This window comes from Pleurodeles waltl, chromosome 3_1 (assembly GCF_031143425.1).
Source record: "Pleurodeles waltl isolate 20211129_DDA chromosome 3_1, aPleWal1.hap1.20221129, whole genome shotgun sequence".
Lineage (NCBI taxonomy): Eukaryota > Metazoa > Chordata > Amphibia > Caudata > Salamandridae > Pleurodeles > Pleurodeles waltl.
The window spans coordinates 1,586,816,269-1,586,833,715 of NC_090440.1; the positions used below are offsets into that span (position 1 = coordinate 1,586,816,269).

Genomic DNA, 17,447 nt, shown 5'->3' on the forward strand with positions numbered 1-17,447 from the left:
ACATTTACCTATTCCCACAGTGGGGCACCACCAACAGTCATCTTCTTTGTCTTGCAGGGGGGCAAAGCATTACAAACTTCTTACTAGTACAGTTACTGAACACCCTTCCCATGTACAAATTCAATCCTGGCATTCCAACGTGCCCAGGCAAGAGATTGGCTGTAATTTAGGAGTGAGGAGTTTATAGTGGCTTGGTATGCAGTTCTGTGTAGCCTTCTCACATATTTGTGTGTACAGCAAAAATATTAGTTTATTTTTCGTCTTGAGTGTTAATTAATATTGTGTATAGTAAATTATTTTGTTATTGTGCTTACTTCTTGTCTGTTGCATTTACTTGCCTGGTCCCTACTACTGCACTCTTACTCTGCCTTCAACTTCTCTGAACTCTCGTAAGAGGCACACTTGCCTATCCTAGGCTAGGGTACCCTCCACTTACACATGTAGAGGCAAATCTAACTATTCCACTATAAATGACGCAGAATAAAGTGAACCTTTCTTTTAATGGTACAGTCACCTCAAACGAACACAGCAAACAGTGAAGCTTTTTTCACTATCTAATGCTCTATGATGGTGCCACATAAACAGCCACATTGCCACAAAATGGAGATTTGTTTGTTGCCAGTACATATGATACACAGATTAGCTTATCATGAAATACAAAGCCAGACATGCACAAAGCTTCCAAAAAAGTAGAGACCTGTATAAAATACACACACTCAAATGCCAGGGATCTCTAACTTTATTTGAGTGTATCAGACAGACATCCAGATTAATGCCACCATACCTTATACATTGTAAAACCATTGGCATCACAAAAACACAGCATGCATGCCTCCCGTTACACACACAGTTGCTCACATGAAAATACATGAAGGCCTGTGTTTGTTGGAAGTGATCTCCGTGATATTTCTGTGTGTGATAGACACACACACTTATACACGCACACACAAACCTTCACCTCCCCTCCCCTACCAGTTATTTATAGGAGGCACATACTGACCAGTCGGAAGCAAAGAGACACCTCCATACATTGGGCCAGCATTCTTCATGGTTTGGGCTCTTTTGTTAGAGCCTGTTCTCCAGAAGTCGAATGCAATTATTTTAAGAGATTTCAGTTCCATTTGGAGAGTTCAGATAATGCTGACACTGTTGCTCTATCAGAGACACTAAGGGCCATATGTACGAACACTTTTCTCCATAGACACAAAATGGGTAAAAACCTTTAAAACATCTGGCCCTAAAGGCTTTCAGTCTTTTACAGCTTGTGAATTTTCCCTCTCATTGAGTGGGTCATTCTTTGGATTCTGTTTACACTAACCACAACCTAATTTAGAACTGTTCCTTCACTTCGTGTGATGTGGTCTGTTCATAATTGTGGTATGTAACATATGTAATGTAAGTGGTTCAGCAGCAAAAGAGAACCTCGTGTCGTGTTGCAGGCACAGGACTTGTCCAAAGTTGTGTTAACCATTATTACAGAACGGAATCCCAATGTTTATGTAAAAGGACCTTGGTCTATAGCACACATTGTAGACATACCTATAAATATGATGGCAGAATCAGGTTCTCAAATTACTATTATTTCAGATACTATGTTTTATGACAAGATTGGAAATATTTTCTTGCGTAAGACAGACATAAACCCCAAAGCATTTGGAGAGCAGGACATTGATATGTTAGGGTATTTTAATGATACTCTAATATGTTTAGGCAGACAAGTTATAACTAAAATTTATGTTGCTAGTAAAGGTCGTACTATCATTGGGTGGCAAGATTTAGCGAATTTGGGTATCATACTGATTCCCTGTGCAGATGATCCAGTTGTTCTCACAAACAATCATATATCTGCTATTGAATCTGACCAGACATTTCCTATTAGTGAAGTACTTGCAAAGTGTGCTGACATATTCACAGAAATAGTTGGGAGCATTTCAGGATTTGAACATCGCATCAAATTAAAAGAATCTGCCGTACCAGTTGCACACAAAGTTAGATTTGTACCTTTAGCTTTTAGAGAGGACTTAAAGGTCTGTTAAAAAGAATTGTGTTCTTAAGGCATCATACAACCTTCTGAATCCTCTGAGGGGGTTAGTCCTGTAGTAGTTGTTTTTAAAAAAAAACGGATTCGTCTGTGTGTTGATTTACGCACTTTAAACAAATGTATCATCGTTGATTGTCATCCCTAACCAAAGGTACAAGATATTTTAGTGAATTTGGGAGGGTCAAAAGTTTATTCTTTGTTGGATCTCAGATCTGCTTCTCACCAAATCCCACTTGCAGCAGAAAGTACAGATCTTACTACTTTTGTTACACCATTTAATGCTTATGTGTTTTTGCTTATGCCGTTTGGCTTAGCTTCTGCTGCAAGCGTGTGTCAAAGATTCACAGAAACTATTCTAATGATTGTTCCTGGAGTTCAGGCTTTCCAAGATGATGTGCTGATCTTTGTAAAAAAACATTTGGAAACATAACTGCATTTTAGAGAAAGCCCTGTGCAAATTCAAAGAATTTGGTGTTACACTAAGAAAAGAAAAATGTAAGTTACTTGTGTCTTAAGTAGATTACATAGGTCACTGCGTTTCTGATCAAGGAATCAAACCTAAGACATCTCTTGTTAGTGCTATATTGGATTCAAAATCTCCTGAAGATAAGTACAATCTTATATAATTTTTCAGACTTTGCGAATACTATTTCCTTTTCATTCAAGGTTACGCTATGATAATCTAACCATTAAGGGTATTACTCAAAAAGGAGCAGAAGTTTGTGTGGAATGAGATATGTAATGAAGCTTCTAACAAAGTAAAGGTACTCATAACTTCAGCACCTATATTGTCAGCATTTTCTGCAGGCAATCCTTGTGTTGCGAGTGTACATGCCAGTCAATTTGGTTTTGCGGTGGTCCTTTCTCAATGGGTGGAAAATCAGGAAAGAACTATAGCTTTTGCTTCTTGTGCTTTAACTAAAGCTGAAGCCAATTACAGCACTATTGAATGAGAAACACTAGCCTGTGCATGGGCCATTGAGAAATTCAGAACATATTTGTGGGGCGCTAGGTTTGAAGAATGCACGGATCATAAATCTTTAATTTGTTTAGTTGATGGTAATGGTGTTGGCATGGCCTCAGCTAGGCTAGTACAAATTCTCTCCAAATTACAAGAGTATAATTTTGCTATCAAGCACTTACAAGGTGGTTAGAATTCTTAAGCTGACTATCTTTCGTGTGCACTTTTGTTTGATGAATCTCATGTTTTAGATGATGATGTTGAATGTGCTGTAGCCCTGATTGCGGACTCTTGCAATTCCACACATTCTGAAGTATCTGAAGAAAAGTGGGAAGAGGCAATTGAAAATGATTCAACTTTGAAAGCTGTTTTCAGATTTGTCAAACATGGATGGCCAAAGGAAAGGAATTTGGAGTCTAGTATGAAAATGTATGCTCAAGTAGCTTGTGAATTGTCAATTGTTGATGAATTGTTATTGAGGCATGATTTTTTAGTTCCTCCGGTATCTTTGCATAAAGTTTTCTTTGACATTGCTCATGAAGGGCATATGGGTGTGTCAGCTACTGTGCGGAGTTTAAAACAATTCTATTGGTGGCCTGTTATGGACAGGAATGTAAATGATTGGATAAATGATTGTGCAATATGCTTAGCTTCAGATAAACACTCGAGAATGTCAGAAACTGCTTTAGCTATTGTTCCTTTATCTGAAGGGCTGTTGTCTAAAGTTTCCTTGGATTTTGACTTGTTGCCTGCTTCCAAAAGGTATCTTATTGTTTCTGTTGATTACTTTTCCAAGTGGTATTATTTTGATTTTGTGGCTTCACCGGACACTGAATTGTATTTTTAACTAAAATATTTGGCATAGAGGGACCTCCTGAGGAACATATTACAGATAATTGCCCTCATTTTACATCTCAGAAAATGAAAACATTTATTAATACTCACCATATTATGCACAAACAGGTTGCCTTGTATTCTCCATCTGCCAATGGTTTAGTGGAACGTGTCAACAGGTTTCTCAAATAGGGAATACAAAGGCTATCTCGACCAGGATTGATGTTGTGATTTTTTTTTTTTTTAAAAGACATGGAATTATTTAATTACACCACATAGTGTGACGGGTTTCACCTTTTAAATTATTACGCATAGGTCACCTAAAACACTGTTGAAACATAATTGGCTGCAACAACACAAGGTTGATGATTCTCATGCCAATTTAAGAGAGGATGTGACAAAGAAACAATGTGCAACAGAAAACTATTTTAACAGTAAGCATCAAATTAGACAGAGTGATTTTAACAAAGGTGATTGGGTCATCATTAAAAAAAACAACAAGGTTAAAAAAATGTGAATCCAAGTTTACTTTAACAGTGATAGTTAAGAGAGTTTTCAAAAGTGCTGTTTTGATAGATGGTGAAGGATGGTTGAATAAAAGGAATTTAATTACGCAATGATCCGAACAAGTGGATAAAATAACACATTTTCAAAAAGAAGGTAGAAAGACACAGTTTGATGATGCTTGTGACAGTGCTTGGTTTGATGATTTCAATCCAATCCTAATGTTTCTGGTTCAGAAGTAACAGATTACACTTTTCAGGATAATTCCCGTTAATATGATGTGTATACTTCTGATTCTTCATCTTCAGGGGTAAGGAATAATAATGATGCAGAAGGCTTCACTTCTGGAATCTCCTAGAGGTTCTCGTAATGTATCTAGTCCTACTGGATTTAAGGATTATTATTTACAGTAATGATATAAGTGGTTCAGCAGCACAAGAGATCCTTGGGTCACCGTCACGAGAATATGTTTTGTAGAATGTGTTTAATTGATTGAGGCTCCAAGTTCTGCCTTTCGCGGTGCTGGAGTATTCAGAAAAATTTCCTTTGGACAATGCAGACTGCAGTTCGTGACCGCCTGGTGTTTATTCCTTAAATAAACTCCTCGTTCCTGCTACACCTCTGCGTTACTTCTTTATGACTAAGGATACCATCGTAGCAATAATGCTATCTCTTTTAATTTTGTACTGAATCAGGACAGAAACTGCAACGATAACGCTAACTTATTAGAACAGTTGCGTAAATGGGATAATGTAGCACAGGACAGCCTGACCACTGTCCTTAGAGAAGCCGTCATTTGTTTTAGACAAGAACGTAGAATTCACAGCCGTAGGCTTAGGAATAGTTGAGTCATACTGGAGTATAAAACTTCAGTTTTTAAAGTCAGTATTTTACACATAAGATCGTAAGCTCAAATACGTCTGGTAAGGACTTGTTTGCAGTGGTAAACACTCTTTCAGCCCCCATAGTTAAATCTTCTGTAACATCTTCAGATGACACACAACTATTTAGCTATTTAACTATTTAGCTATGTTCTCCAAAACAAGATAAAAGACATCTACTCAGAGTATCCTTGGATTCTTTACCAGTTTTACAACAATCGCTAGCTGAGGGGACGCTAATATCTCACACACCTATCTGAACCACAAGTTTGAGACCTGACTTTGGCAGTGAAATCAAGGTCCCCCTCCGAACCTTGTCTACCTTGTATTTTTCACCTTGTTTTTAATATTATGACTAATCATTCCCCTGCTAACTATGGCTATTGAAACAGCAGTTTTCCTCAAATTTGGAAGGAAGCTACTATAATGCCTCTCCTGAAAAAGCCAAATGCAGCCACCACAATGAGGAAAAATTGCAGGCCAGTTTCTCTCTTGCCCTGGCCAGCTAAAATTCTGGAAAACACCTTTAATCGGGATCTTTCATCTGTGATAGAAAACCATTATTTGCTAGACATGCCCCAGCCAGGTTTCAGGAAAGAAGGCAGCGCAGAATCTATGGTGATGTCTGTTGCTGATGATATAAGAGCCATCTAGAACATAAAGGCTCTGCTACCCTTATATTATTGGATCTCTTTCTAGCACTTAACACTGTAGCATGTTCCATGTTAGTGGCTTGTCTTTTCCGGGTGGGCATCAGATACATGGCTTCTAGGCTCCTTTCATCTTTCTTGACAAGAAGACCACAATCTGTCATATAATCCATTTAGGTCTCAGCAGTTCAGTCTTCCCAGTTGAGTTCACTGAGCCCTATGTTTAATTTCTATATGAGTACGCTTTCTGAACTGGTTTGATTTCATGATTTTATGGTATCCTCTTATGCATACAACATATAGATTGTAATTAATGCCTTCAAAAGCCTTATATTTGCTTCGCCTCTGGATTACTGTAACTTCCTTTATCCGTGAGCCTCCCAAGCAGTATGTTCAAAATTGCAGGTCACTCAGAATGTGGCTGCAGGATTGATATTAGGGATATTCAAACACCATTCCATGATAGAAACACTGAAAGGCTTGCAGTGGTTGCCAATCTGTAAGCACTCCATGTTCAAAGTTCTTTTCTTGGTACAGCATTACATGGGACAAGTACAGCATCAGTTAAATCCAGGTTCAGTTGGTACATCCAGAAGACATCTTGGGTATGCAGAGAATAAAAATATGGCTATCCTAAAAAAATCCTTCTAGATGGAGTGGAAGAATTTGCTTGGCCTTGACGAAGCTGTAGAATTCTCTTCTAAGAAACATCAAGGCAGAGGACAATCATACAAGATTCAGGAAATTGATTAAAAATTGGCTTTTTTTTAGATCGACCAGCCATTTTATGTTTAGGCTAGGTTAGGTTCGAGATGTCCCCGGGTCAACCACCACTTTATGAGATCTTTTCATTTCATTGAGCAGACAAGAAACCACTAATGTACATGTTTCTATATACCCACATCCAAATTCATCAACTTTTGAATCACTCTGAGCCAGAGATGAACCCAAACACACCCACACGCTGGCCTGCATCCAAAAACACATAGACACTTTTGCACGCACATGCTCTCTCTCTCACACTCCGTTGTAGATTTTAACCTAGGTGGACTGATGCACGCAATTGCAGACTCAAATATTCTTTGAGCACCTTTACTTAAAGATTCACAGAAAGATATGCCTTCACCCTCCAAAGCATCATCCGCTCATACAGAAAAATGAACAGATCATGGCTATTTAAAATCTACCAAATCCTGTATCACAGCCCTTTTAAAATTGTTTTAGAACTGATATTCCAGTACAGAGTCAAACTTACACATTAGAATAAATGTCTGGATCCACCTATTCTGTTAATATATTTTCCTTGATTGAGACATAAAATAATTTGCTGGGTTTCAGAAATTACAAGCACAAAAATTGGAATCACTTTTAAATGGATCGTCATGGCCATATATTAACCTTATGAGCTGAGTGACTGAGCATAAGACTAAAGTGCAGCAAAAGGGCAATCAAGTAATTGCCATGCAGGACTAGTTTTCCACCAGATTCGGCACTCCTTACACCAAAGGTACCAGGAAGTCAAGTAGTTTATGATGCCTTTTAATAAAATGTTAGGAAATATTGAGAGCCATTACGCATTATGGTCACAGTATTTTCATTTTTAAAACATCTATTGTTTTCTAATTTTACCTTCATGGATTACACATTGTTTTCCTTAAGTATTATCTGGCATGCACTCTGCAGGTGTTATGTTGAAAATAATACAAAGAAGACCAAAAGCACATTACTTTATGGTGGGGAGCAACCAGATGTTGGCCAACGATAGTATTTGGGGGAGGGGGTTGGAGGTTGACAGAGACCATGGCTGTGCCCAGAAAATAGTCTTACCAAAGATCATAAGAGGTTGTTGAAATGATGTCTTGATAACGATGTGATGTAATGACAGATTTAGAATAGTTAACAATTTCCAGACATAAAGCAGCAATCCGTGTTTGTCCCTGTTTCATCCACTGCGTTTTCTTTTTCATATAATGAGATGCAAATCATACATTTGCAGATTCATGTCGCTATTTCTCGGAAAGACGTGTGTGTCAAACACCTACCCGGATATGTACCAGAAGAATGTTTGAGAGACAAACTGGAACTTCATTTCTACAAGTCCAAAGTTGGAGGAGGTGAAATTGATGATGTTCAATTTAACACAGAAGCAAAAATGTCCACCATCACATTCACGGATCCAGGAGGTATGCAAGGCAATGCATTATGAACCCTGCTTTGGGAAAGAGTATTTCGTTTTAACGGTTTGAGAAACCACTCTTAAATCAGCAGTTTTACCTAAACTGCTTAGCAAAACTCCCATAAAACTTTTATTTGAGGTCGAAAACTGGGACCGGTCACAATGGAATCTAACCAGAGTAAAGTAAAATGCATGAGATGTGATTCCCCAATGTTGGACTGGTCTGTTTGGCACTCTGGCACTGCCACAGTGGCAAGCTTGAAAGGGCCAGTTTGTAGGCTTCTTCATTTGGCCATGACGGGACCAAGCACTTTCTATAATCATGCCCTTTTTAAGCTGGCCCATCTAGCAGTGCCAAAGTGTCTGACAAGCCAGGTTAGCACTGTTGTTCCTTCAACCCTCCCATCCTCTTCCAGCTCAGAAAGCTTTCTGAAGAAGTCAAGAGGTTACTTGATTTCAGTTGGAAGCATCCATTATCAAGTAACCATCCTTTTTGTAGCGTGTATTTACTACTCGTTTGACTCAAGCTGCTATTTTGCTGTGCTTACAACCCACCCTGTTTTTGGATCTCAACACAACAATGGGAGCTCTACACTCTCACCCTTTTGCTAGTCACGGAAATGACAATATCTCTATATTTGCGAGGATAATCTAGTAGGAGAGAACTGCACTTTCTCAGAGATAAAACTTTAAGACACACTCTGAGATAGAACTCTTACACACACACTCTGAGGCATATTTTCAGTCCAGCACCCTCACAGGGACACACTCATACTCCATCATTAGATATTAAAATAGTTTACAGGCAGACAATTGGTAATCCTTGTGCCTCTTTTTCAGGAAGGCAGACCATTAGTAGTAAGTCCACAACACTTTTATAACTAAAAGTGAATCTTAGACTCTGTTCCCATCTTTTGACCCACTCTGTGGACACCCATAGTTATGCCCTGGATTTTAAGATTAACTATTTTACGCACCTCTGCTCTTTTAAAGTAAAGTACTGACTTATTAAAATCTACCTATTGTCTTTCTGAGCCCCTCCACCATCTAGGGTGAACCTTGACTGTTCCTCCCCCTAGCTGGATAGAGTTCAGTGCTAAAAAGGAGTAGTTGACCATTTCCATTGGAGGGCAATGGTATTGTGGCCCTTGGAAACAAGTGGTGAATAGCGATAACCCTTGAGTTATTGCCCTGTAACCGCTTACTGCTCCAGCAACCCAGGAAAATGCCTCACAATTACTTTTAATTATCCAGTATCTAAAAAGACTAACTTTCTTGAAACGATCCATAACTTGAAATAAATATTTACTAATACAATCAACAAAAGTGCTGTTTAGAGAAGCAAAATATACTCTATACCTGTGTTTAATTTTGACGGAAGCCTTTCAAATAGATGAAACTGAAAACCCATGTGCAATAATCACCTTTCCAACAGTGACAGTCACAGGTGAATGTGGGTACTGGTGCATCTCTCCTGCTACTAGAGTGTTCAGTAGCCAGGAGCGAAGGGCCATTAATCTGAGAACCCAACGTCTTAAAACTTTAAGCAGTCAGGGTGGCCTCATTTCATTTCTAGCCACTAGTGTTAGGCAAGGCTTTACCTACAGTTACAAACAGAACTACACCGTTTTGCATCAGAAGCAGGAAGGCACGCATTCACACAGAAAAATAGCTGCTGTTGTAGGTGGTTTTCAAAGACTTAATTTTCAGGGTGCCAGAATTGGACTCATTTAGTTAAGACAGTCAAGACTGCCTAGAAAGAAAATGGGGGTAACAAAAAAATTCAAAAACCTATTTTTAATGGGGACCCCGCAACTCTCTTCATAACTAAACAAGATGGAATAATGCATTCAGGGGCTCAAAAGTACCTCAGTGGGAAACCATTTTCAGTATACAAGAATGCTATTCTACTCCTTCTCTTCTCCCACATCTTCTCATCCACAGGTCTGTAAAGAAAATAGATGCTCGGGAAAGCCCATAAAGGTCTAACACATGCTTAATGCAGAAGTAAAACGAGAGTAAAAATATTTTGGGTGCAGGTTGCTATGTAAACAGACCAATGTGTCGCCATCTGAACCGTTGGGGCCCATAATGCTAAATTCAGTACATTTTTATTTTACTATTATTCACTTTCTTAAGAGCAGAGAGCATAGAAAGAACAGATGATTAAAACAAAACTCAGGATAGACATTAAAAGATAGCTGCCTGGCTCTTCTTGTGGGAAGAAGCTAGAAGACCTTGGGATGGACGTACAGTGGGGTACGGCAGAGAGCTGACTTCACGAAATCTGTAACTCTCGCTTGGTTGTGTTAACTTTAAAACAAGGCTGTGCTTACTTGAAAAATCAGGTAAAATGTGAAGTACAAAACACTGGAATAGAAGATGGCTGTACGTTTGAAATGAGGGTTAGTGTGTAATGCAAAGGCTTTAGTAGTTCTTTAGGCAGGTATGCAAAAATGTCACGTGTGTTATCACAAGCAGTTCAAAGTGCATTTGCAGGTTAAACTTGCATTTCATGTGCAAAAAGTGGACGAAGACCAAACACAAGTGTGGGTCAGTCATATACTGGTCAGTGATCTCCTGATCTCTACAGATTTACAGGATACTGAAAGTACACCCTGATTGCTGACCAGAGAAATGGCAGAAAGCTATATCAGTAATATGAACCAATATGGTAGCATAGTTCCGGAATGTCTTAGATTGCGCATATTTAAAAATACAATGAGATTACCTGAATATGTTGTCCAAAAAATGGAGGCATTTCTCATAACAGCTTTCAATCCTTTAATAGTGCTGTCGTACTTTCAAAACCTGGCACAAAGTGGCGGTTACAGATATTGTGACTTGCCAGACTACTTAATTAATAGGCTTCAGGTTGTACTGTACAAAATGCAGTGGCGCGGCTGCTTCTCAGCCTTTCTCTGAGAACAAATGTCTCCCCGTATCTCCACTCTTTGCACTGGCTGGCAATGAGGAAACGTATTCTGGTTAAGACAATAGTGCTTACATTTAGTCTTATATCTTGTGGGTCTTTGATATCCTGCAACTAGAATTCATGTCCACTCTCCTTTTAGGAAGCTAAATTCCCATTAAATGGCCGTGGCAGTGGTATTGCGGATCTATTGCTCATCAGAGGTCACCACTGGGAGGTGGGGGGAGGCAGTGGCCTTTCCTTTCATGCCTCTGAGCATTTCTGCAGCCCTATCGTAAAGCGATCGGGCTGCATAAATGCCCACTAGACACCAGAGATTTGTGCTTTTGTTTGTGTTTTTACTATTTATGTATAAGGGGAGCGGCCCCTTTGGCAAGGGTCGCTGTCCAAGGGGGCAATCCATTATTAGGCCTTTTGTCCCAAGGGGACAGATCAACCTATTTTAATTAGTCTGATCTGACCCCTGGGGAGCGTAACCGACTAGACACCGGGGATCATTTTCTTCTTTTTTTTTTTTTTTTTTTTTTATGTGAGTAGCAACCACTTAGGCAAGGGTTGCTCCCCTGGGATGGCAAATTTATTTTAGACCATTTCTGGGACAGATTGGCCTATTTTAATTAGTCCAATCTGCCCCCACGGGGGAAGAACCCACTAGGCACCAGGGATTTTTTAGGTTTTTACAGACGGGGAGCGACCCCTTAGCAAGTGTCGGTCCCCTGGGGGGGCAAATTTATTTTAGTCCATTTCTTCCCCCCGTGGGTGCAAATCGTCCAATTTTAATTAGGCTGATCAGCCCTCAGGTGGGGCAGAAACCACTAGGCATCAGATGGATTTGCAGATGGATAGCGACCCTGGGTGACAAATTTATTTTAGGCCATTTCTGCCCCCCCTTGGGGCCAGATCGGCCTATTTCTATTAGGCCCATAGGGACTGGTGTGTGTGTTTTGTTGTGGGGGGGGCAGCCCCTTGGGCAAGGGTCGCACGCCATGGGAGCACATTACTGTTACCCATTTCTGCCACCCTCGGGGGCGGATCGGCCTATTTTTCGCAGGCCCACCTGCCCCCAAAGGGGGCAGAAAGCCCACCAGAAACCAGGGAAGATTTTTTTTTCTCCCAAAAAAGAGGTTGGTGGTATGGCCATACCCCCACCCCAAATAAATGGGGACAAAGTTGTTCTGCCCCCGACGGGCAGATGGCGCAATTACCTCTGATCCTCTCCCCGGGGAGGTGGGAGGCAGAAAGCCTACTAGATGCCAGGGAATTGTTTTTTTTAAATGTTGGGCGGTGGCTACCAACCAGTTTTGCCAACTGAAGGGGGTAACAGTCTTTCAGCTCTTCCCCTGCACACTAAAACATCTTATCCCACGGCAAGAGGACATTTGATTATTTTGGGTTTTGGTTTTACATTCGGGCCATGATGAGAGCTTGGCTAACTCTCAAAATCGTCCCACTTGTTATGGTGAGGGCTGCACTTTTTGGACTTTGGGAAGCTGCCATGTAGCAAAATCTACTATACCTAGACACATCTGGAAACTAAACATCTGGGTGAGTCCAGGGTGGTGTGTTTCACATTCACCCAGCACCATTTTCATACCCACAATGCCCTGCAAACCTTCAACTTTGCTTGAAATCACACATTTTTCCCTCATTTTTGTGATGGCACCTTCCGGAATTTCAGGAATCCACAAAATTCTTACCACCTAGCATTGTCCCATCTATACCAATACAAATTCTTCCCCACTTGTCAGCCTATAAAGTTTTTTTTCAAACTGCCGTTTTGGACCCACTTTGGTTCCCTTTCATTTTCTACATGTTTTTGGCTCTTCCCTGTCACAGGCACTTGGCCCACCTACACAAGTGAGGTATCATTTTCACCGTGAGACTGAGGGGAACTATGGGTGGTAGGTAATTTGTCCCAGTGCGGTGATACCACACAGAAATGTGGGAAAGATTTGATTTGTTTTTTTTAGCTGAATTTGAGGTTCACTGAGAATTCTGGGTAAGAAAACATGGGGGGATCCATGCAACTCACACCTCCCTGGACTCCCTCGGGTGTCTAGTTTTCAGAAATGTTTGTGTTTGGTAGGCTTCCCTAGATGGCTGCTGAGCCCAGGACCAAAAAGGCAGGTAATCACCCCTACCCCCCACCCCCGCAAAAACAGGCAGTTTTGTATTTGATAATTTTGATGTGTCCATATATTGTTTTGTGGCATTTCCTGTCGCGGGCACTAGGCCTACCCTAAATGAGGTACCATTTTTATCGGGAGACCTGGGGAACGCTGGGTAGATGGAAGTTTGTGGCTTCCCTCAGATTCCAGAACTTTTCTGCACCAAAATGTGAGGAAAAAGTATTTTTTTGCCACCTTTTGAGGTTTGCAAAGGATTCTGGGTAACAGAGCCTGGTGAGAGCACCACAAGTCACCCCATCCTAGGTTCCCCTAGGTGTCTAGTTTTCAAAGATGCACAGGTTTGGTAAGTTCCCTAGGTGCCGTCTGAGATAGAGGACAAAATCCACAGCTAGGCACTTTGCAAAAAACAAGTTAGATTTCAAGGTAAAAATGTGATGTGTCCATGTTGCGTTTCCTGTCGCAGGCACTATGCCTACAAACACACGTGTGAAGTACCATTTGTATTGGGAGACTTGGGGGAATACAGAATAGAAGAACAAGTGTTATTGCCTCTTGTCTTTCTCTAAATGTTTTCCTTCGAAATGTAAGACAGTATGTAAAAAAAAGAGTCTATTTGAGAAATGCCCTGTAATTCACATGCAAGTATGAGGACCCCAGAATTCCGAGTTGTGCAAATAACCACTGCTTCTCGACACCTTCTCTTGTGCCCATTTTGGAAATACAAAGGCTTCATTGATACCTATTTTTCACTCTTTATATTTCACCAAATGAATTGCTGTATACCCTGTATACAATGAAAACCCATTGCAAGGTGCATCTCATTTCTTGGCTCTGGGTACCTAGGGTTCTTGATGAACCTACAAGCCCTATAAATCCCGCAACCAGAGGAGTCCAGCAAACGTGGAGAAAAATTGCTGGGTTTTTTCACCTCAATTTCAAAATGTTTTTATTTCAGCTGTTATTTTCTATAGGAAACCCTTGTAGGATATACACAAATGACCCCTTGCTGAATTCAGAATTTTGTCTACTTTCCATAAATGTTTAGCTTTCTAGGATTCATTGGTTTCACACCCATTTCTGTCACTAACTGGAAGGAGGTTAAAAGGACAAAGAATAGTAAAAATGGGGTATGTCCCAGTAAAATGGCAAAATTGTGTTAAAAAATGTGGTTTTCTGATTCAAGTCTGTCTGTTCCTGAAAGCTGGGAAGATGGTGATTTTGGCACCACAAAACCATTGTTGATACCATTTTCAGAGAAAAAAAACCACAAACTTTCTTCTGCAGGCCTTTTTTTCCAATTATTTTGAAAAAAACTAAATTGTCTCTGTATTTTGGCTAATTTCTTGGTTTCCTCCAGGGAAAACCACAAACTCCGGGTACCTCTAGAATACCTAGTATGTTGGGAAAAAAAGGGCGCAAATTTGGTGTGGGTAGCTTATGTGGACAAAACATTATGAGGGCCTAAGTGCGAACTGCCCCAAATAGCCAAAAAAAGGCCTGGAACCTGAGGGGGGGGAAAGGCCTGGCAGTGAAGGGGTTAAAAAAAAGACACCAGGCATAAAAGAAGGCTTTCAAATTGAGTGAGTGCCATCTGGATCTCACTTTGTCAAGCAGAAGCACTCCCTGGTCCATTAGATCATGCTTTTCTTTAATAAGCCAATTATAGGTTTTCAAAAAAATCTCCCTAAAATCAATCGCATGCTACATCAAATTATTTAAAAACACTCTTGAAACCCCCTTCCCTTATTTACCTCTTATGATGAATTTAGAAGCTTTCCAATACATTTATAACAGTGAATGAGAAAAACACAAAAGATGTATTGGCAGATTGTGGGCCCATCTATTTTCTTTTGCATGGTTTGCACAGAAACGTATTCAAAAAAGTGTTAATTACCTGCACCTAATTTATTCGTTAACTTCCAGTTTCATTTTATAATATAAAACTCTCAGTCAAGAATGACTCAAGTATAGGTTGACGTAAAAAATCTATTCGATTGTCCTTGCTAAATCAGTTTCATAAATAGGTAGTGTCTAGATTGGAAGGTTAGATGGTGATGAAAAGATAAAAGGTGAGTAACTAGACAAATTAATCATTCAAAATGATGACACAAATTGTGATTTCTATAAATTATTGTATAGAATGGTAATACCAACCTGTTTCAAAATAAAACGTTGCTTTGTGATTCACAGATTACACTCTACATCAGAAATAAAGTGTATGAACCTGGGATAGCATATATATTTTAGGTGTGTTAGCTCAGTAACTCAGTAACAGTCATACATGTTGTGTCTGCAGAGGTCCTGGCATAGGTACTGAGGTGTGCTCTCAAACATCAGTGGGACTAGTTCCTAACCGGAAGGAAGAATTTGAATATTATAGCCCATCAGATGTATTTTCCAAGCAATTTTGTGGGGTGTCTGATCAATCAAACTAGATGTGTAGAAAGTGAAGTCCGAAGGAAGTCAAAATCCGAAGACAATTTATGGAAATGTAGTTACATAACTTACCGGAACCTCTTGACTTTTCTAGACCAGTTTGTAGAGAGCTAGAGCGAGGAGTTTGTGTTGACCTAGAACTGTGCAGACTACTGCTCTTCTTTAGAAATGTGTACACATCGCTTTCGTCACACCCTAGAGTACAGCAATTTTATTGTCCTCACTCTTGGATATTCAACTTACTGGTGAATTTTAGGTTGTGTTCCCAGGCAAGGCTGTCTTCCACTTTGTTTTTTAGTCACAGCAGTCTTTTATTTACTTAGACATCCCTGTGCTCTTAGGTTTTCGCGGTGGGAACATTCATCATTACCAAATTCCTCCCATCTTCCACCAGGGCACATGCTCTGGTGTCCATGATCAGAGGCCTTGCAGTCTTCTACTTCACAGTGTAATCCTCTGATGTGACCAGACATTTTTGCATCTGCACGTACCTTCGGACCTCCACACCAGTCATGGAAGTCCTATCCAAAAGGAAGCCTAAAAAAACACAATGTTGGCCTGATTCCCACATTTATGCTGTGCCTAAAGTGGGATCATGATTATAAGAGACTTTAAGCAGCATTGGGTTCTCAGTCCTTAATGAAAAAACACGTGCCAGTGAAGTATATTGGCCAACCATAACATATAGGACAACACATGACACAGTCTTTTAGTGATGTGCTAGATGGCTCAAGCAACACTGATGTCCAGCAAGACACATTTTGAATTCTTAAGGCTACCTACCTCATGTCTAATGCAGGGAAGGGCCATATTAATAGAAGAGGGTGGTGATGCATGTAAAGCCACACAGACTGCCAAGGGTGCAGTTCAGTTCGCTAGAGGACAACATATCTAGTCCCCTTTGAAGAACTTGACCAAGGAGGAGTACCAGAACCTTTCCATTGTACTCTGTCATGGGAGCATGCATATGATGAAAAGCCTGGGGCACTGGATTGTCAGTGTGGCCCAACATTACTTCTGAGAAGTGTCTCGTTTTAGCAAAACCTGGCAATCTTTTTGTTTCACCCGTTTAAAAAAAAACTGCACCACTGGTTGGCATCTCATACCTACTTCCGGTCATGATCATCCCAACACCTAAAAGATGGGCGAGAAAGGTGGGGAGGGGGGCATCACAGCCACAGCCGAGGTATCATTTCACCCACATAAATGGAGCTTCATATGATGTAATGTCTGTTGGAGGGTGCCCCATTTATTTTCCCTTTTGTGTCCAATATCTAGGTAATAATGTACCAGCGGTGCCCTGCCTTGGACTTTCCAGCACTATAAATGATACGCTTAGTATATTAACCTCCCCCATTGCGTATGTAGGGCCCCACCTCCCTTGAGTCTTGCATTTTCTCCCATTCTGAGTCTTTCATGTATGTTACAACTTTGGGTCAGCCGACCCTTGTTGCAGATGCTTGCGGTCATTGATGCCTGATGCCCCTGCGTGGGACCGGTTGGTGCCTGGTGCTGCCTTATGCTGCCATGATATCTGGGGACGTGTATTACTGTTCTCACTGATTCATATATTGCTTGCACCTACCTTCTCACGCATATACTGTTTGTTTCACTAATCCATATAGTATCAGAGGCTGTTGTTACGTATGTACTTTGTAAAAACTTTATTATACTCATACTATCTCGGGATGATTTCCACCAGTTGGAATGAGGTATGTTTTGCACATTTAATGTGCACACCTCCATGTAGTATCTTTAGTGACAATGATTACAACAAGGCTGTACATTTCTTTTTTTCCAGTAATCTTTGTGAGCTGCGCACAAAAAAGGCTCACTCAGAGTGTCACCAGAGTGATGCAAATGTCACACTTGTTTTCTGCAGATGTAGAGATGACACACACAT

The 17,447-nt window shown here is 40.4% G+C and overlaps 1 protein-coding gene across 1 annotated transcript in view; it reads left to right on the forward strand.

Moving 5' to 3' along the window:
* The window catches only part of NMI (N-myc and STAT interactor), a 123,184-nt gene that overhangs the window by 93,250 nt on the left and 12,487 nt on the right, over nt 1-17,447 (forward strand). The window contains exon 7 of the mRNA XM_069225215.1: nt 7,868-8,054. Within this exon, the coding sequence (XP_069081316.1) occupies nt 7,868-8,054 (187 nt within the window). The remainder of the gene's footprint in view (nt 1-7,867; nt 8,055-17,447) is intronic.